The sequence below is a fragment of the Geotrypetes seraphini genome, chromosome 4 (assembly GCF_902459505.1).
Source record: "Geotrypetes seraphini chromosome 4, aGeoSer1.1, whole genome shotgun sequence".
Taxonomy (NCBI): Eukaryota; Metazoa; Chordata; class Amphibia; order Gymnophiona; family Dermophiidae; genus Geotrypetes; species Geotrypetes seraphini.
In genome coordinates, this window is record NC_047087.1 from 297,540,071 (window position 1) to 297,560,883 (window position 20,813).

At 41.3% G+C, this 20,813-nt stretch overlaps 1 protein-coding gene across 2 annotated transcripts in view; it reads left to right on the forward strand.

Annotated features, from left to right (window-relative positions):
- The window catches only part of SLK (STE20 like kinase), a 277,359-nt gene that overhangs the window by 176,739 nt on the left and 79,807 nt on the right, over positions 1 to 20,813 (forward strand). Inside the window, exon 13 of one of the 2 annotated variants that reach the window (XM_033941264.1) lies at positions 1,157 to 1,249. The exons of the other annotated variant lie outside the window; for it this stretch is intronic. Coding sequence (XP_033797155.1) covers positions 1,157 to 1,249 — 93 coding nt within the window. The remainder of the gene's footprint in view (positions 1 to 1,156; positions 1,250 to 20,813) is intronic. 2 annotated transcript variants of the gene reach the window in all.

The window sequence follows — 20,813 nt, forward strand, 5'->3', positions numbered from 1 at the left end:
CCCCATTTATGACTCTTATTTAGTTCTTCAGGTCTCCCCCATTTTGGATCTTCCCTCATCAGTATTCCCCCTTATTCTCTGTCTTTCTCTCTCTGGCTCTCTCAGTCCATCCTAGTCTCTTATCCTTATTCATGTCCCATAATCTACCATCCCCTCTTTCTCTGTGTGGTTCTCCACAGGGATGTAAATATGTGGTAGTGCGGGATCATCAAAAGAAGAAGTTTTATTTCCATGATTAATCTATGCTCCCATAGCCTCTCTGTATTGCATGTATGTTTGTTAAGTACAGGTAAGGGTAGAAGTTGGAAGAGAGGCAGCCTAATGTAGTTCTTTTATTGTCTTTTCCCTGTTGCCATTTTCTGTTCTACCACTTTATTCAGCAGTGGTGGTCCTATTGCTATGCAAGGAGGGAGTTAATGAGAGATCTTGGAAGCTTGAGAGTCTTCAGGAAGATTGACAGGCTTGAGCTACCTGCCTTTCCAAATAGGGTAGGCTCTAATGAAATAAGATTACAGAACTGATAGAAATTCAGTAAGATATCAGAAGTGTACCAATATATTAAAGATACATACTTTAAAGTTTATCAGCCAAATTTTCCTAGATAAAGCTTTTGTTACAAGATTATCTTATTGGAAGACAGAGTCTGAGTTTTATAGTTTAATATTAAATGCATTATGAATAATATAAATTCCCTTGGCCAAAAATGTGTTTGTTGGATGGGATATACAGTATATGCATTTTTAAAAATTTACTAGGTTCTACTTGCATGATTACTTGCAGCATTTAGTGTGTCACCTTTCTGTTTGCTTCAGGTTTAGGTGTTCAGCATAAAAACAGGAGCTTCAGTTCTTATATTGTACTCTTTTTGGTTCTTGCATGTGAACATAGTAAACGTATCTTGAAATGTATTTGAGAAGGAAATTAAGATTGGCCCTAGAATCACATTGCATTATAAATTTGCTTGACCGCTTTCAAATAAGGTCCGCATAGCATGCAAACTTTCCATACTTTTTCTTCTAATATCTGTTCTTTCAGATGAGTGCATGTTTAAGGGGGCTGTCTAGTATTACTGCTTGATCTACAGCTGACATTCACGGCAAGTGCCTGCTGTGGAGAAAGTGTTATTTTCCCCACTTTCTGCATGCTTATACTGTAGGTTTTAACTGAAGTGGAAAAAGCACCAAAAGAGCTGAGAAAAGAGCTCATGAAACGCAGGAAAGAGGAGCTTGCACAAACCCAGCATGCTCAGGTAACAGCAGCAGCTTTGTGCTACTAAAAAACAAAATTATATACATGGCTTAATCATTTTGCATTTTCATTTGTGATAAATAAATGGGTATGTAGGCTAATTCTTAATGTAACTTTTAGCCTATGAATTGAGCTAAAATTCATCTGTTACAAACTCAATTATTGATGAAATGGTGGTGTGCTTAGAAGTACATTTGTGAAGTGATGTCCATATTCAAGTAATATGTTCTCTGAGGACAAGCAGGATATGAAATAGTCACTGATAGGTGATATAATCTGATGGAGCTCAGTACAGTGAAAAAGTTATTCTCCAAGGACAAGCAGGTATAATATTCTCACATGTGGAGACGTCATCCTTGGAACCCGGAACATACACTACCAAGTGCACTGTCACTTTAAATTTTTAGTCATTGCCTACACCGTGCAGGTGCCTTCCCACCCGACGTCGGCAAATGGGATCGATAGTTCTAAGTTTTCTGCAGAGCCGAGAAGCTGTGTCTTCGGTCTCTTCTCAATGTGTCAAACTTTGAATTCTTTTTTTGTTTGTTTCTTCATGATATTTTATTCTTGTTTTCTTAATTCTTCATTTTTTTCCAGTATTTTCTTTGAGTTTGGTTAAATTTTGACAATTCTTCAATTGTTTGTCTTTGACCCAAGGAGCGTTATTGATTTTAGTTGAGCTTCCAGGGCCTTCTAGATTTTTGACCGCATTGGTGGTTTTTCTCCCCAGGGGTGCTAAGTGGCTTCAAGTAATGTACTTAATGTAACTGGACCATTTCAGGCTCTAACTTCCTTAACTGGTGTGTTCAGTATCTAGGTATAGAACATGAGGTCACTAAAAGCCAGACAAATTCAGTGTGATAAACTTTTCAGTTCAACATTGGGCATGGCAGAAGATTTGGCATCTGACACTCAACCTGTATTGGCATCAGTATCGGCACCGCGTGCACTGATGCCGCATAGAGAGCACCAAACATTGGGTTCTCTTCAGAGACGGGACTCAACATCATCTTCGTCCATGCTTTATACATTAGGGGACACTTCACATAAGACACATAAGAAGCATAAACATTCCTCCTCCTCTAGTTTTGGCATGTCGTCTTCCCAGTCATCCACCTCCTTGATACATAGTAAGCGTTGACGTACCATGGATTGTGTGCTATCACTTTCAGATCATGTTTCCTCCCAGGCATGCATCAGCATTGAGGTCTCCCACAACCAGCACCACAGACTGCTTCAATACTGATATCTCTTCCGGTGCAGGCACCAATTCTCCAGGAGGAGATCCAGGCTATGCTACAGTCTTTAAAGGCATCCATGCCTGCCTCAGCCCTGCCTATCGAGGCATCAATCAAGGATGAGGTCATACAACCCCGCTCGATGTCAAGCATCCAGAATGGACTCACTCCAAATATGCGTCGTCATTGGCAGAGGAGCTATCTGCTGGGTCAGAGCATCAACCCCTGCTTCAACACTCCTCAATGCACAATCGACACTCCTATTGACACAAACTCCCTGATTCACCTAGGAAAGAATATTTTGAGCCGTCTGATTCAGGTATCTCCAACCATTCAGATGAGAATTTACCAGACTTGTCAGCAGAAGAATCCTATGATATCCCATCTGGTTATTCTCCTCTGCCTCAAAGGTGAAAGTCTCCACAAGAAAGTATAACCTTTACTGTCTTTACAAGGCAAATGGGTTAAGCTCTGTCCACTAAAGTGGAGACAGAGGAAGAGCCATGCTCTGAACTTTTTGAACTGATCTATGAATAGCCTCCAAATGACTGCATCAAAGTGCCTTTACATAGAGTCACAAAAGATATCCTTTTTAAGAACTTGGAGACCCCTCTGTCAGTTAAGGAAGTTCTTAAAACAATTGACACTGTGTAGAATACAAGTGTCTCCAGGTTTTGAAAAAAGCACTTCAACATTGTTCTCTAGTTGTGGAACCTGCTTTAAAATGCTACAGCAGTCAAACAACTGGAAGGGAAGCCAGAACATTATAACATAAGAACATAAAAATAGCCTTACTGGGTCAGACCTGTGGTCCATTTAGCCCAATAGCCCATCCTCACAGTGGCCAATCTAGGTCATTAGTACCTGGCCAAACCCTAAAGAGTAGCAACATTCCATGCTACCGAGCCAGGGCAAGCAGTGGCTTCCCCCGTGTCTTTCTCAATAACAGACTATGGACTTTTCCTCTAGGAAATTGTCCAAACCTTTCTTAAAACCAGCTATGCTATCTGCTTAACTATTTTTTTGAGTGAAAAAATATTTTCTCCTATTGGTTTTAAAAGTATCTCCCTGTAACTTCATTGAGTGTCCATTAGTCTTTGTCATTTTTGAAAAATCGATCCACTTGTGAAAAATCGATCAACTTGTACCCATTCTACTCCACTCAGGATTTTGTAGACTTCAATCGTACCTCCCCTCAGCTGTCTCTTTTCCAAGCTGAAGAGCCCTATCCTTTTTAGTCTTTCTCATACAAGAGGAGTTCCATCCCCTTTATCATCTTAGTCGCTCTTCTTTGAACCTTTTCTAGTGCCACTATATCTTTCTTGAGATAAGGAGACCAGAACTGAATGCAGTACTTCAGGTGTGGTTGCACCATGGAGCGATACAGAGGCATTATAATAATCCCTTTTTTTAATAATTCCTATCATCTTGTTTGCATTTTTGGCCACCACTGCACATTGAGAAGAAGGTTTCATTGTATTGTCTACAATGACATCCAGATCCTTTTCTTGGGTGCTAACCCCCAAGGTGGACCCTAGCATCAGGTAATTGTGATTTGGGTTATTTTTCCCAATATTCATTTTGGGGATTAGAAATCGGAAGGAGCCATATGTGCTGGGAGGCTGATATGCACGGATGGGGTGATAGTGTCTGAAGATCTAAAGTCAAAGAAACTGTGTGACAAGGCGGTGACTGTTGCCAGAAGGATGCTAGGCTGTATAGAGAGAGGTGTGACTAGTAGAAAAAAGGTGTTGATGCTCCTATACAGGTCAATGGTGGGGCCCCACTTAGAGTATTGTGTTAAATTTTGGACACCATATCTGGTAAAGAACATAAGAAGACTTTAAGCGGTATAGAGGAAGGCGACAAAAATGGTAGGAGGTTTGCGCCAGAAGACAAATGAGAGACTGGAAGCCCTGAATATGTATATAACATCTGGGAATATTATTTGGTTCAACTATTGACAAAACGCTGCAGTTAAATGATGAAGCACTAATCAGTACAACACAGGAAATGTCAAAAAAATGGTCTCCATTATGACTTTCATGGTGGGGCAGATTAGATACCATCAAAATGATGATTTCACTTAAAATTAACTATACTCTTCAGATGCTACCTATCTACTTCAGGATTAAAATTTACCACAAATTGGAGAAAATCCTTACAGCCTTTCTATGGAATAACAAACCACCATGCATGTCTGATGTGTCCTAAAGCAAAATTTTTAAAAAATCTGATTGAAAGTGATATCTTCAATCTGCCTGAAGACCCTAGGAAGATCACACTTGGAAGGCTACCCAACTTTGATGGGTGTGTTCTCAGTTAACTCAGCAGCTATAACATTTGATTTTCTGTTTATATCTAAGAAACAAAAGAATTTTCTTCTTCAAAAATCCGTCCACTGAGAAGCATTCAGTACCACTCTTGACCATACCTCCTGCTAAGAATTGGTATTTTTAATCATTTTCAGTAGTACAGTTTACCAGATTTTTTCTCTATCTCTCACCAACATTACTTAGTGAAGGTCTTCGGCTAGTGGTGACAACGTTTTACTAGAACTAGGCCCAGTTCCATGGGACACTTTCTTGAATTTTTTTTCTTACTTTGGTTTCCTGCATATCCCAAACTTTTACACTTTCAAATTAATGTGCTTGACCTCTCTCAACTGCTTCTTCCATTGGCGCAGTTCTTGAATTTCACTAGAGCAACGCACCCGATAACCTCTCCAGAATGACTGAATAATTAAGGCAGCCTCTTCTTCTGATATTAATAGGGACAGCGGAATTGGTGGTCTAGGATGCTCCTTTAATCTCTGTGCCACAAATGGGATGTTGGAGAAATCTACAAAGGCTTCATCTTTTCTTTTTGGGTTGAAGTTGTATAGCCATTCCGTGAGGAAATCACAGGCAATAAATTTTGTTCTCTTTCGCTCATAACACTTTTTCTTTTCTGCCTCATGCAGCATTTCTGCCAGAGCTGGCAGAAGAAATGGGAAAATGTAAGTTTCTAAATTTTTTCTAGGGTAACATGTATTTGGATCAGGCCGTATGATATGTTCAGATGCTGAACCAGAATCAGAAAGCCAAGTCTCTTCTACATCAGTTACTTTGTCCTGAGGAACATGCGTTGCAAATCTCAAGATGGTTCAATGGTACTGCTGATTACCCTGACTGGATGTATGCGATATCATCTAAATGGAACTACCTACTTCACCGCCTTCCATTTTTGACATTTGGTAAACATCTTAACCAAGATAAACTTCTACATAGTGCCTCACAAGCAGTAAAAACAATAGAGATATGTTTACCAGATCTGTGGTTGATTTACTCTATATATGCCTGTATGGAATAATGGGAGCATTCGAATTCAAGGGAAGACTCTTCATTGGCTGCTTTAGCAGAAAGCTGGCATATGGAGAGAGTGTGGCACAGTGGTTAGAGCTTCAGCCTCAGTATCCTGATGTGGGTTCAAACCAATTCTCCACTGCCCCAGGTACATTAGATGGATTTTGAGCCCACCGGGACAACTAGGGAAAATGCTTGAAGAACCTGTCTGTAAACTGCTTTGAGTGTGGTTGTATAACTACAAAAAAGGTGGTATATAAGTCCCAATCCCTTAATTCCCCTTAATATGGTTGCTTCAACATCTAAGGAATGATAATAAATGGCTAACTTTTCAGGAATTGCGATCTAAATATTACTTACCATCCAGCCAATTCTATAAATGTTCCAACTTCAACATTGTCTGGCAACTTATCTGAATAATAAACAACTGTGTGCTTCAGCTCCAAGTTTAATTTCTTGCACGACAACAATATATTTTTAAAAAGGTGCCGCTTCTCAGTGATACAGGTTACTACAGGACACTAATTTTTCACACCCTTAAGACAGATATCCCTGTGAAACAATGGGAACACATTTGGACCTCCATACACAAATTTCTAAAATCTGCTGCAACTACACAAACTATGGGGTCCTTTTACTAAGGCGCACTAGCCATTTTAGCGCGCGGGGTAAATGCTAACGCATCCATAGACTATAATGGACATGTTAGCGTTTGCTAAAACAGCAAGCGCGCCTATGTTCTTTGTGTTACACAAAGCCATCTGGGCACCCTACAAATTATCTAAACTCAAAAAAAGACAATACAAATAGATGCTGGTCCTGTTGCAAAGATATTGGCATATTATCTCATTCACTTTATCACTGTGCTTATCTGCAAGAGTTTTGGCAACGTATCTGGATGACCTTTTCTTCTCTATTAAACATAAACGAGCCTTTAACTTTTCAAATTGTCATGATGGGACACTATGGTCCTCAACAGCCAATTATAGAGGATCACTCAAAATTGCTACAAATATTACTAACTTTAGCCATCAAAACCATATTACACCATCGGAAAGACACATCAGCGGTGGAATATATCAGTCTTATAATTTCCCGGATCTCCGCTGGACTCCTTTTTAAAAATTGGCATAACATTAGCCACCCTCCAATCTTCAGGTGCCCTTCTTTTTGTTATCTATGTTGACACCAATTCTGTATCTCTGTTTAAATTCCTTAATTAAACAACTTCCAACTTTTGATGAATTCTTCCCTCAAGAGAAGCTAAATTAATTTCATCTATTGTCTAAAAACTTGCTTGCTCACTGCGAGGTCATTTCTAGCTAGAGACATATTTGATGCATTCAGTATTTCTTCTCAAACATCTGCAGTAGCCCTAGCTATGCATCATTTATCCTGGCTCGGAGTCTCTGATCTTGAAACCACAGTACAGGAATGTCTTGCTAATGTTACTTGCAATGGAGATGATCTGCTTGGAGATAATATTTAGGAGGTGGCTGGTTGAATTTGAAAACACACACCATGGCAACTTGGTCTAAACCACAAACCTCTACATCTTCTCCTTATAGAAGATATTCTGCTCCATCCATATGTTCATACTATTATAACATGAAATGTTGTTACAGGCCACCAACTTCATCTTCTAGGCCTGCTAATCAGCACTCCTGTGTAAAACAACAAAAGTCAAAGGCCAGGAGCCCTACCAGCCTGCAAAGCTTTAATAGCCTGTAGGACTTCTTTAGCTGTAATAGGTGCATCTAGACCAGTGTTCTTCAACCTTTTGACACCTATGGACCGGCTGAAATAAAATAATTATTTTGTGGACCGGCACCGGTCAGCAGACCGGCAGTTGAAGAACACTGGGCTAAGTCGTGCCCATATCCACCCAATCTCTGCCCCAGACCCCGCCCCCATAATTGTAACACCATATTTTCCATCCATTTTTCATATGTACACACATACAATATAATCATATTAACAATACATAATGGTTAGCCACAAAATTAAAATACAGAAAGCACACTGTATGCTTTTCAACATTCATTCCTACCAGAAAACAGATAACCCCATGCAAATGCAGGACCAAAAACTAAAAGTACTAATATTCACAAACAAACCCCTAAGATGCAAGACCCTGCAAGCAGTACAACCCCCAGAGAAAAACAAACAAATGCATTTCTTCCTGAACAGTTAGGACAGACAATTAGGGCAGATGTAAAATCACTAAATAAAAAAAATAAAAGCATTTCCCCTACCATTGTTGACGCTCTCCCTTCATGTGCCTTGCCTTCTGGCCTGCCCCCCCGGTGTTAGCTTCAGGCCGGTCCATGGTGCGATCAACACAGGGTCTTCGGGCCAGCTCCCTAAGTGCTGCATTGCACAAAGCTGTGGGAAGCGGCTCATCGCGCAAGTCCAGCGCCTCATCTGGAAGCCTTCCCTCTGACGTTGGCGACATCAGAGAGAAGGCTTCCGGGTCAGGCGTAGGTCGCGGGTAAGATGGCTTTGTGCACTGCAGCACTCAGGGAGCCGGCTCGAAGATGCCACATTGATCATACGGCGGCTACTGAACAATCTCTTGGGCCCAATGGAGGTGCCGGCCCTGTGGACCGGCAGAAAAATTCTGCAGACCGGCACCGGTCCATGGACTGGTGATTGAAGAACACTGATCTATACAATGTTGCTGAGCTTCCATGTAGCTTACCTTGTAACAGATATTCTTCAAGGAGAAATGGGCATAAAACTTTCATACCTTTCTGCTTCTAAGAGTTGACTTCTCTGAAAATTTCAACAGCATTTAGGTAGGCATAGGAAGGAGGTGGGTCCTGCATTAAAGATAATAGTGGGAAGTCCCCACACATGCGCTGTTAAATCATGCTGCAGTTTTTAAGAGCTGGTTACTCTTCACTCTACTGGATTCTTTCAGAGAATGTCGCCTATTAATAAGGACTTATATTCTGCTATTCTCAGGGCACCAGTTACAGGTAAGCTACTTAAAAAAAAAAAAATATATATATATATATATATATATAACAGTGTATTAATGTGATAAGTTAAAATGTTTTTAGTTTAAGTATAACTTATAGAGAAATGTTCATTCTAATTTTATAAGTACAGTGCATCAATTTGTGAATTATCTGTATAATAGGACTCGGTGACTGAGCATTTCCAAGCTGCAACAAGGTTTTATAAGGAGTAAAATACATTAAAAAAAATATTTATCCAAGAAGATTTCAGGTTTCAAAACAGTTAAGGCAAAACAGACTAACCTCTACCTCTTCTTGCAGGTTTTAACATAATCTTGCCCATAATTTGGATTTTTGCATTACTTTAAGAAAGAAAGGCAGATGGCAATCTACATTTCACTAAAAAGGACATTTGAGAGAAAGCATTTTGTTTCAGGACTGTTGTAGTTTTCCTAGCCTTTCTATGTAAGGGAAGTGAAGCAGGGATCAAAGCTTGCCTCTTCAAATTCTTGCAGAGATTTCTCCATAGGCATCTGCAAAGAAAGTTGTCCTATGGCACAGGGTCTGGATTCTGATCCCTTGGATAGCTTTCCTTCTGGTAGCTTCTGTAAATAGATAGCCATCCAAGATCTATTACCATAAATTTGGTCTAATAGCAAGGCTAATTTGCATTATTTTGGTTTTGTTTGTGACCCCTTGTGGACCAGAGTTGTGAATCTGTGCTCTGAACTCACTGTTTATCATTAGACTCAAAATAATAACTGAACCAAATCAAACCAAATACATTCTAAGTGTTATTGTTAATTGTTTTTCTAGTTTATGGCATAAATTAGATAATCCAACAAAAAAAAATCACAGACAATTGAAGATTCATAAATTTTAATTTTCCAAGTGGTACTTTATATTTGATTTCTGACATAGGAAGTCCCTTTCATTCTAATCTGCAGGGTGTTGCTCAGGTTATGATTCAATCTTTTCGTTTGTCTTCGTGTACATTGTTCAACGCACAGATGCAAGATGTAAGTCTCATAGAGGAACCTTTTGCTTTTTCCCCTTCCTCTTTATCTTAATGGATGGCTCATGTGTGTATACACTGAACATGTAAATATTTTATTTGCTTACTATTCTCTTTTGTGGTTTCACCCTCTTTTCCAGTGCCATCTCTCTTTCTGCTGCCTCACTTATCCCAGTTGCTTATCCATTGTATTGATGGTCCTGGCCAGAGGTCACAACCATAGCTTCTTTCAAGAATTGATATATACCCTGAGCATAACCAGTGGTCATTGCTATTGTTTAATGACTGATACTATGTCATTGCTTAGATAACTGCTTGTGTGGTGCTCACAGACTGTCGGTCTAAAAAATCAGATCTGACTCTCCCAATAATCACATACTTAGACAAAATTCTGATAATATGAAGTAATTAATTTTATCAAATCATAAAAAAAAATACAGGAAAGCAGATTAAAGTAAATTCCCTGTTTTCAGTTGATTCCAGAGGCACAGATTGATAGGTGACGTTTTAAAAATTCATGTTAAGGTTCATGCTAAGCAGTGAAATCCTAAACTCAAAAGAAGTTTACTCAGCCACTTCTGTATGCCTCCTTACTCTTATTTGCATGAATTGAATTTCAACATTTTTATATGAGCCCTTCATAGCAAAAGTGGGCCACATCCACTTTTAGCATTATTTTACCAATTCATAGCCTCAAGATAATTTTATTTTATCTTGAATTCAGAATAGCCCAATTTTGCTCAGAATGGTTTCTGAAATTTCTAGATAATTTGGGTAGCACCTGTCAGCCAGTTGTACTAAAAAAACAACAGTGGGCCATGCCCTAATTTCCATATTTTTGTACATGTTCAAAAAACTATTGTTGACTTGATGAATCCATCTAATAGCATCAGTTACTTAAACTAGCCAGATGAAAGAAAATGATTACTCTGTACACCCTAATTTTATGTTTACCTCATAACTTAGCCAATATCTCCCATTGTAACAACGTGGGCAACTCACTTTTGTTCTCAGGGCTCATATAAAAGAGCTTCAGATGAATAACATGTAATATATAAAACATATGTGAGGAATTCAGTAGGAAATTCTTAAAAACCTGTAGATTCTCTAGAGTAGGAATCGGTGAGCAATAAGTAGTGGATCTTCTTATTAAAAACCTCAGGTTGCTTGTAGAAATCTGCAGCTTTTAGTGCAATATGTATGTTTCGTCCTTTGCACTGTGGGTTCTTTTTTTTTTTGTTCCCTATCTTACTAGACTAGTCCAGATCAATGGGTTATATTCTCCAACTATCAGATGAAGCTAAAGATTCCAGTGACATTACTTGTATAAGGAGTGCTGCAACATGAAACTTGATAGTGTTTATCTGTTCCTAGCAGATAGTGTAGGTTGGTCTTGGTTCACTAGGTATCTTTAGTACAGGCTGGACTCAGTCTACTGCTTGTGCCCCAAAAGTGTTATGGTCAGTGTATGCTCTTGGTTGTTGATCCATGGCCCAGCCCTCATTAGAGCCCAGAAGTCTGTTCCTTTACATATCTCCAATCCTTGGTCAACTGGTCCTTGCTGGCTGGGGTAGGTGCTGTGGGACCTCCACCAGCAAATTTCTTTTTTACCCATTCAGATGGAACCTGACTTTCTGTTCTGTTCCCTGTGGCAATAAGTGGGAGATTTTTACAAACAGATCTCAGGGAAAGTCTGTCCTTCAGGGCCTTGCTGATTCTGCTCTCCAACATGACTTTAGTATTCCAGCCAGTAGATACTGTAGGGTCTGAAGAACTCAGTGGTTAAACACTGCTCTGGCTCCTCTTTGCCCTACATGTGATGGGATCCTTTGTTGCAAGCTTTGGATCCAGCAGAACTACCTTGAATATCAAATGAAGCAGCTGAGGTGACCTCTGTTCCTGCCACATTTTTGGTGAGAATGATGATCATTTTACGTTTGAATTATGATTTTTTCATACTGCCTAGAGAGGATCAATCTTTACCCATTCTGAGCCCCCCTCCCACCCCCAGAAGCATAGAACCGTCAGGACTCTCAGGGGGCCTCTCCCTATCCCTGGGGGCACAGATTACTCAGGCTATAACATAAGTGTGCCACCTTGAAGCTTTTTCTTGCTTCCAAGGCTAAGGCATCTTGCCTGGTCTTTGGGGTCCCTGAAAGGTTTAGATGGTTCCTCTTCTTTCATCAAATGCTTTGGCTTTCTGATGGGGAATGGTGGGTTCCTTCTTTTATTCTGTGTCATCCATGAAAGACCTTGGGTGGAGGTTCCTTATTTGCAAGGTTTTAGGTGACTTGAGTCTAGAGAACTTTTCTGGGAGAGGAGGAAAATTCCTAAGTAGTGCAACTGTTTCAAATGGAAGAATTATCAAAGTGTTCTCCACTTTGAATTTCTACAGTGATGCCACAGGAGTAATTAGGGATGAGAGCCCAATTGTGGCAAAATTAAGGAAACATCCTATGGTCTTTCCCGTGCATAAGGCTCTTTCTGAGATAGTTCTGATAGAATGAGAAGACCCAAATTTAGTTTTATGGGGTTCTAAGCTGCTGGGCCAGTATCCTCTCCTTGTGGAGAGTTGGAGAAACTTTTCCAAGTTGATAACTTAATGACAGTGGTGACCAGAAAGATCATAATTCCTGTAGAAGTATATGCGGGAGTATGTACAGAAATATTCCCATGGCTGAAATTGGGAGCTGCTTCTCAAACAGGCTTTCAGCTCGTTGTCATTAAATGTTTAGGCAGCAGTTAGTAGGGGTTGTGTGGCCTGTGCTGTCTTGAGTTGGGTTCAACAGCTTTTGGCCATCCTTGAGATAGCTCAGTTGGAGATGGGTGGCTCTACAGTGTGTCTAGTTATGCATTTGGGCAGCAGATGGCATCAGTTTTGTTTGGCATCAGTCTTCTCTTTGTGGAAGACCTTAAAAAGCTTGTCAAGAATTTAGGGGACTTGGGCCCCCATGAATCCCAGAGAATAGACTTCTTCCTTCTGAGGGTGCGGGGCAGGTTTCGTCTCTGAGACTGGAGTTAGTCTTGATAGGGCAAAAAAGTCCTGTTCATCCCTTATCTAGTTCTCAAAAGAGAAAGTCTTTTGTGAGGTAGAGACAATGAGAGCTAGCAGCTGCTTATCCTCCTTTGGTCCTGCTTAAGGAATCCTCAAAGAGAATCAGTGAGTCCCCTCACTGGAGATACAGGTGAGGGTCTGCTTTCACTTAGGGGGGTTTTCCCTTGGGAGTAGACCCCAATTATTTCTGACCAGTGAGTTTTGGAAGTTGTTCAGCAAAGTTACAATCTGAGTTTGCAGATCCTTTTTGAGACACCTTTGTGATATCACCTTGTGGATTGGCTCTCAAATGAAAAGCACACAGAGACTATTCAATGTATTTTCAATTTGGGCACCATCCAGGAATGCGGTCAAGGCCATTCTTCCATCTATTTTTTGGTCTCCAAGAATGGGGTGTTCAGCCCATTCTGGTTTTGAAGGTCTACATATTCATTTCAAGATATTGTGTTTAATGATTTCTTCCATTAGGTCAGAGGAATTCCTGACCTCTTCAACTTGGCCAAAGCCTACCTTCACATTGAGTCATCAGTAACAGCAACAAGTGTTTCCTTTGGCTTTGAGTGGCCATTCTCAGTTCAGGTTGCTCTCCTTTGGTCTAACAACACTCAAGATGTTCAAGATAATGGTGTTTGCAGCATTTCTGAGCAAGGATGAAATTCCTGTCAACCCTTACTGGGATGATTGATTGACTGACTGATCTAAACTGACTTGGAACAGGACTTTTGGAACAGCCTAGGTAGGGTTTTGAGTTTTACCAAGAGCTGTCTGATTCCTTCACAAGTACTTGAGTATCTAGGAATCCATTTCAACACTTGTGTGTTATGTGGTATACTCACGAAGGAGAAAGTGGACAAGCTACTAACCCAACAGAGAGGGCCTTTTGTATGTTTTGGACTTTGAAAGCTTCAGACTATATTCAGCTTTGATTCCATGACAGCAGCTTTAGAGGTGGTACTGTGGACAAGGGCTTGAGGTGGCTGCAAGCTTGGGTATTTTGGGTTTCATTGTCTTAGGATGGGTTGTACAGAGACACTGGTCAGAAGAAAAAACCTTGGGCCCTGTTAACTGCCTGGAGGTGAGAGCTATCTGGCTAGCTTTGGTGCAGCCTTTTCCCCTGATTCATGGAAAAGCTGTGCAGGTAATGTCTGACATCACAGCAGCAGCGGTTTACGTGAACAATGGGGGAATTAGAGAAGTGTAGTAACACACTGATATATACTGAAGATGGTAAGTGAGACCAACTGGAAAAACTCTAAACTAACAAAAAAAATCCCACTCTTCAAAGCATAGGGTATAAACAGGGGGAGGAAAAGGATCTCAGAAACCTGCTTGATAGTAGGGAATAAACCTTAGGCAAGTCTGACAATGTTCCACATTTCATTCATTGATCCTGAAAACCCTCCACCTTCCTATTTTATTTAATTTTTACTTATAATAATTTTTAATTGTTTTATTGATGATTTATCTTAAAATCTTCTCCATTAAATCTTCATTAAAACCATATTCATATGAATAGTATTAAATATATCTTTACAGTACTTATCTTAAATGTAGCAGGCATCCACAGCCCAACAGGACCCGTTTTGCCACAATTACTGGCTTTTTCAAGGGTTCATGTAAGCTGCTGCATAATTATTCAGCAATAGCATTCAGTCTCTGGGCTTCCTACTCTATAATGAGCGGAGTAAGAGTCCAGTCTTCTTTTCATTTCCCTTGCATCTGATATCAATGTATGCGTCACAGAGCTTGTGATGCTCTTGAAAGGGCCCTTACGGTAGCCAAGACTATAACTCTGCTGTATCCAATGGCACAGGAGTGTCAGCAGCTGTTCACTCAGCTCAAGGTAGATTCCTTAGTAGCACAGGTAACCAAGCACACATCCTTACCAAGTGAGAGAGGCATGGTATTAAAGGATATGCAGGACCGCAGAGTGGATGTGATTCTTAAGACAATTTGAAGTGCTATCCTTGGGAATTAAAGTAACTTCAGCAGCTTCCTTTGTGACATGCACTTGTCATACCAGGTTGCAGGGCCTTGAACTATAAGAAGCCGAGCCTTTACCCTAGATCTTGTTATCTGGAGTTCTATACAATATCGTCAGAGTCATGAGTAAAGTTGTTGCTTATTTGATCTCAGCCCACAGAATATTCTGGATAAGTCAATGGGCAGGAGATTCTACCTCTAAGGTTACGCTCAGCAGACTTCTTTCAAGAGACAAATATTGTTTATAAAGAAGCTGGACATTCTCATGACAGCATGGCAGATCATCAGCCAAATTCTCTACCTGACAGCCCACCATGAAACCTTGAGAGAGGTTCCAGGTGGTCTAATTTTTGTGGCTGTAGGCACTTTCAGCAGTTCTCAGCAGGAGCCTTCTCTCAGAGATCCAGACAGATTCTCAGGTCCTAGGCAAAACCAGGCCTCCAGTTCTTGTTACATCATCCAAGAAAGCACAGTGATGCCAAGTCTAGAGCCATTCCCCTGAAGATAGGGGGTGGCTCTCTGACTATATGGGGCCTGGGTGCAGATCTCATCAGATTGTTGGGTACTAGAGATCACTCAGATCATTCATTACCCAACCCTAGAGAAGCTGGTGTGTGGACTCCCCAGTGGGGCAACCAGAGAAATCATGCAAGGTCGTAGCTACAGTTCAAAGACTGTTAGATATTCATGCCATAGAGTCTGTGCCCCCCGAAGATTTGGCCTTGGGCAGATCCTTCATAGACTCTGTCATGTCCAAGAAAGGCTCAGACCCATTCTGGAACTTATGCACATCACTGCAGCACTGAAAGTTCTGTGCTTTCGCATGGAGACAGTACGTTCAGTCATAGTGGCAGTAGCACCGGCAAAATTTCTGGCTTCTATGGATTTGACAGAGGCCTATCTGCATATTCCCATATTTCCAGATCATAGAATGTTTCTGAGATTTCATGTCCTGGGAAACCATTACCAGTTCTCGGCCCTTCCCTTTGGACGGGCGACAGAACCTTGCACATACATCAAGCTGATGATGGTGGTAGCTGCTTACCTGTGCAAGATGGGATTGCAGGTTCATCCATAGCTGGACTGACTGGCTGATCAGAGCTCCATCGTCCACAGAAGGAGAACAAGTGTTACCCTGGGTTGGATAGTGAATTTCAGTGAGAGCCATCTGGTTCCATCCCAGTCCCTGGAATACCTGGGAATTGCCTTTGACATTTCAGGAGGTTATGTCTTTCTTCCAGAGGCACGCAGTTAGAAGCTTTGCACTCAGTTAATGAGCTTGCTAGTCAAACCAGCTCCATCTGCGTGGCACTACCTCCAAGTTCAAAGCTCCATGGCAGCCATGATAGACGTGGTTCTCTGAGCGCAGGCTCACATGCGTCCTCGCCAGTCTGCGTTGCTATTAGTGGTCACATCAATCGGACTCCTGTAGATGTCTTTGCCATGGATACCAGAAGCCCAGTATGGACTGGTGGCTTTACCCACAAGTGTCGTCAAGGGTTATGCTGCTCCGAACAGCTTCATGGGTAATTGTGAAAACTGGGGGCTAACTGCAACAGACACCTGATCCAGGGGCATTGGTCAGCCTTTCAAAGGAAGTAGTCGATCAACAGATTAGAAATTTGAGCCATTCCTTTGGTGTTGCAGAGACTACAGAAGAGTTTGGAGGGACAAGTAGCTTGGGTCTTCTCAGACAGTGCTACAGCAATGGCTTATGTCAATCATCAGGGAGGCACCTAGAGTGTGCAGCTGAGTCTAGAAGCTCGCTTACTATTCAGGTGGGCAGAGCCTCATCTTCAGGCTCTCTTCGTGGCACATGTAACAGGAGTGGACAATGTCCAAGCTGTTTTTTCTCAGCAGACAGACACTGTGCTGCAGCCATCCAAGCCATTGTTCATCACTGGGGGGGTAACCCAACATTCTATCTGATGATGACAGCAACAAGCAAGAAGATAAACCGATTCTTCAGTTGAAGATCTGAGCCCAGAGGCTTAGGTCTGGACACTCTGGTCCAGCCGTGGCTGAAGAGCGAGCTCTTGTACATGTTTCCTCTGTTGCCCACGATAGTCTAGATTCTCCATAGGATTGCAAGATATCTGGGAGCAGTCATTCTAATGGCTCCAGTTTGGCCATGCAGATCATGGTATACAGCCCTAGTGCGTCTTCAGATGAGCACACAGACCAGTTCATAGAAGTCCCGGATTGCTTTGCACATAAGGCATGGCCCCTGAGCTTGCAGTGTTAGCATGCAAGATATACTCTGATGTAGTCATTGGTATTCTCCTCAGATCCTAAAAGCCTACGATGGTCTCTGCTTATGCTAAAGCATGAGAAGCTTTCCAGCACTGATACATTAAGGGAAAGGAGGAGCCTTTTTCTGCTCCGTTCTGATCTCCATGATATTAGCCTTCCTCCAGGCTGGCCTTGACAAGAGGCTTACAATGGCATCTCTCAGAGTCCAAGTTGCAAGACTCTTGTTTCAGGGTTTGAGGCCGAAAGGCTTTGTTGAAGTCTCATCTGGATACAGCCAGATTCCTCAGGCCCTCGGTAAACACCCATTCTTTACAGGAAACCTTAATGTGGTTTTGCAAGGCCTCAGCCAAGCACCATACAAGCCGCTAAAGGAAGTGTCCTTAATGGATTTGATGTTCAAGACAGTCTTTCTTGTGGCCATTACCTAAGCAAGAAGAGTATCTGAGTTCCTGGCTCTTGCAGAGAGCCTTTTCTCAAGTTCACAGAGACCATAGTTTCTTGTGCACCATTCCATCTCTTTTGTCAAAGATTGTTTTGCCTTCCCATGTCAGTTCAGAAGTCTGGTTATCGATGTTCCAGTCCACAAGTTCTAAGAAGGAGGAATGGATTCTGAAAACGTTGGATGGGAGAAGAGTGCTTGAGGTTACCAATGAGTTCAGACTATTTGACAATCTTTTTTATGCTCTCTAGTTAGGGTAGACACAGCACACCAGCCTCCAAGGACACAAACTCTAGGTGGATCCATAAGGCCATTTCATCAGCATATATCGCCTGTGGAAAACAGGCACCTATTTCCTTAAAGGCATATTCCACTAGAAGCATGGCTTCTTCATGGGCGGAAGCTCCCTCTAGGAGATTGGCAATCTCCCCCTAGGAGATTTGTAGGACAGCAACTTGGTCCACTCTACCTACATTTTCCATCTTTTATAGAGTGGATGTATCGGCAAAGGAGGACTCCGCCCTTGGGTCCTCAGGGTTACAAGCCAGCGCTATGATCCCGCCCTAGATTGCTGGGACTACTTTTATACGTTCTGCCCATCCACAATGACATACCTATTGCACTAGAAAAAGAGATTAGGTTCTTACCTTGCTAATATCTTTTCTAGAAGATAGGTGTATCATTCTGGAACCCCGCCCTGTCAGTTATCTTATGTGCCTACCTCGTATCTCTATCAGAAAATTTGAATCCAAACTGATATTTGCATGTTTGTCAGTCTTTAAGAGTATAAAGATTAAACTATTGCTGTAACACTTTGAGATTGTACTTGTACCACATACATGTTGTTTCTGTTTTGATTTGTTTATTGGCAATGTTTAACATGTTTATTATGATTTCAGAGCAGAATGGAGTTGTAGTTCGGGTAGTTTCCCCATACCCCTCTTTCACATGTTTCTCTATGGGGTTATCACTTGCTTTGGTACAAACTGAAGGGGGCTGCAGAGCCCTCTGGTGAAGGAGAAGAGATTCAAAAGCTGGAGTGGATTCCTTCTGCATGGCTTGTGAGCACTGGGATATTACCTGTCCATCCAGAATGACACACCTATCTACTAGAAAATTTATTAGCAAGGTAAGAGCCAAATCTTGTTTTGCTCTTTTCTTAGTCAGCAGAAGGCCCAGAAGTCTTAACCTGATCTGCAGCCAAAACCATAAGAACATAAGAATTGCCGCTGCGGAGTAAGACCAGTGGTCCATCGTGCCCAGCAGCCCGCTCACGCGGCATCCCTCTCATGAAAACCAGCGCCCTAATTGAGACTAGCACTACCTGTGTATGTTTTGGTTCAGCAGGAACTTGTCTAACTTCATCTTGAATCCCTGGAGAGTGTTTTCCCCTATGACAGACTCCGGAAGAGCGTTCCAGTTTTCTACCACTCTCTGGGTGAAAAAGAACTTCCTTACGTTCGTACGGAATCTATCCCCTTTCAACTTTAGAGAGTGCCTCTCGTTCTCCCTACCTCAGACAGTATTTGTGCTGGTCCACTTCTATTAGAAAAGAGAAGCTTCTAAAGATGTCCAGCTAAAATTCCGTGTGCATCTATTTGAAATACCAACAAAATGTTCACGGAGAGCATTGTGACCACGCTCTCAGCATCAGGAAATTGTTATCAAAGAGCTGTCTTCCCTAGACAACAAAGCACTCAAGCCCAAAAGAGGCAGGAACTTTACTCAAGTATTTTCTGATCTTGCAAGAACAAGGGCACTGAACAAATTCCTAGAAAGAAGTACAGGATGTTTTTCCCTAGCCACACTAATTCGCTTTCCATTGCAAAAGGTAAGACATTCTAGACAGATGGGTTATTTCCCCATAACCGTGTTTTGAGTTAGTACATAATCTCTTTTTTTTCCAAAAGGGTGACTAGTTATATTTTCCAGACGTTTCTTCATATCAGCTCCTTGGGTATTCATGAAATGCCTTCTGGTTGTAGCAATATATCTACACAGACTGGGAATGCAGGTGTTTCCTTATTTGAATGATTGACTGATCAAGAGCATATCTTGCAAAATGGCAGAATAATTAGGGCACAACCATCTGGATGCCAAAGTTAAAAAGGTAAATCATAAACTGCTCAACAAAACCCATTACCACAATTGGAATTTATGGTAGTTCTGCTAGACATGACTCAAGTGAAAGTTTTTCTACCACAGCAAGTGATCACCAATCTAATATTCAAAGTAGTTTTAAAACAAAGAGACTTGGCAGATGACAGCATGGAAAACATTTGAGAATGGTGGGCCATATGGCCTCAGTGATACTCCTGACATATCAAGATGAGACAAGCTCAACTGGACCTTGTACATGAAGTAGACACAGGCAATGGGAATGGGATGCCGTATTTGTTACAAAACTGCTTTGAAAGAGACTGTTGGATGGTTCAGTTCAATCAAATTCAAATAGTATGTATAAGCGCATCAAAACTGGGTTGGAGAGCCTTTCTAGATGGCCTTCATTCTTAGTGGTTATGATATTCCCAGGAGAAATTTCATCAGATTTCCTAGAATTTAGTGCAGCTAGAAAGCTCTAAAGGCTTTCAAAGATTGGTTGGCATACAAAATTATATTCTTAAAAACAGACAAACAAGTAGTGATCTATTATATCAAAAGGTAGAGAGGAACAAGGCCATACCTCTTGTGTTGAGAGACTATCAAGATGTGGAACTGCGTAATTTCTAAGAGAATCGCCCTCTGGGCTACTTACCTGACAGGGAAAGGCAAAAACTTAGTAGACAAGCTGAATTCCACCATATGAGTGGTCCTTGGATAATGTAGTGGCTCAGAGGATTTTTCAAGAGTTGGGCTCTCCCTTGATCTTTTTGCCACTTTTCAAATCAAGAAGGTACCTTCTGTTCCAGATTGAGCATATGGTAAACTAGCCTTGGATGCCTCCCTCTTAAAAACGTAAACATCTACTTATTTCCAACCATGGCCAATCCAGACAAGATTCAAACCTGGCAAGATCCAAAAGAGTAAAACAGAACTAATGTTTGCTCAAGAAAGACCACTTGCTTTTCCAGAGCACTCTAAAACTCATTATGCTTGGAATGGCAGTCACATGATCCACTTTTGTGACAGGTGAACTGTTGTTTTCAAATAAGTTATTATACAAGCAGCTTTGCTATATCCATTTTGAACCTGTCAGTATGCCTGGGATTGGTTCGAGTCTCTACCTTCTCCCCTATCCCCAATTTTTTGTAGGTAAAACTCCCAACCATGTTACC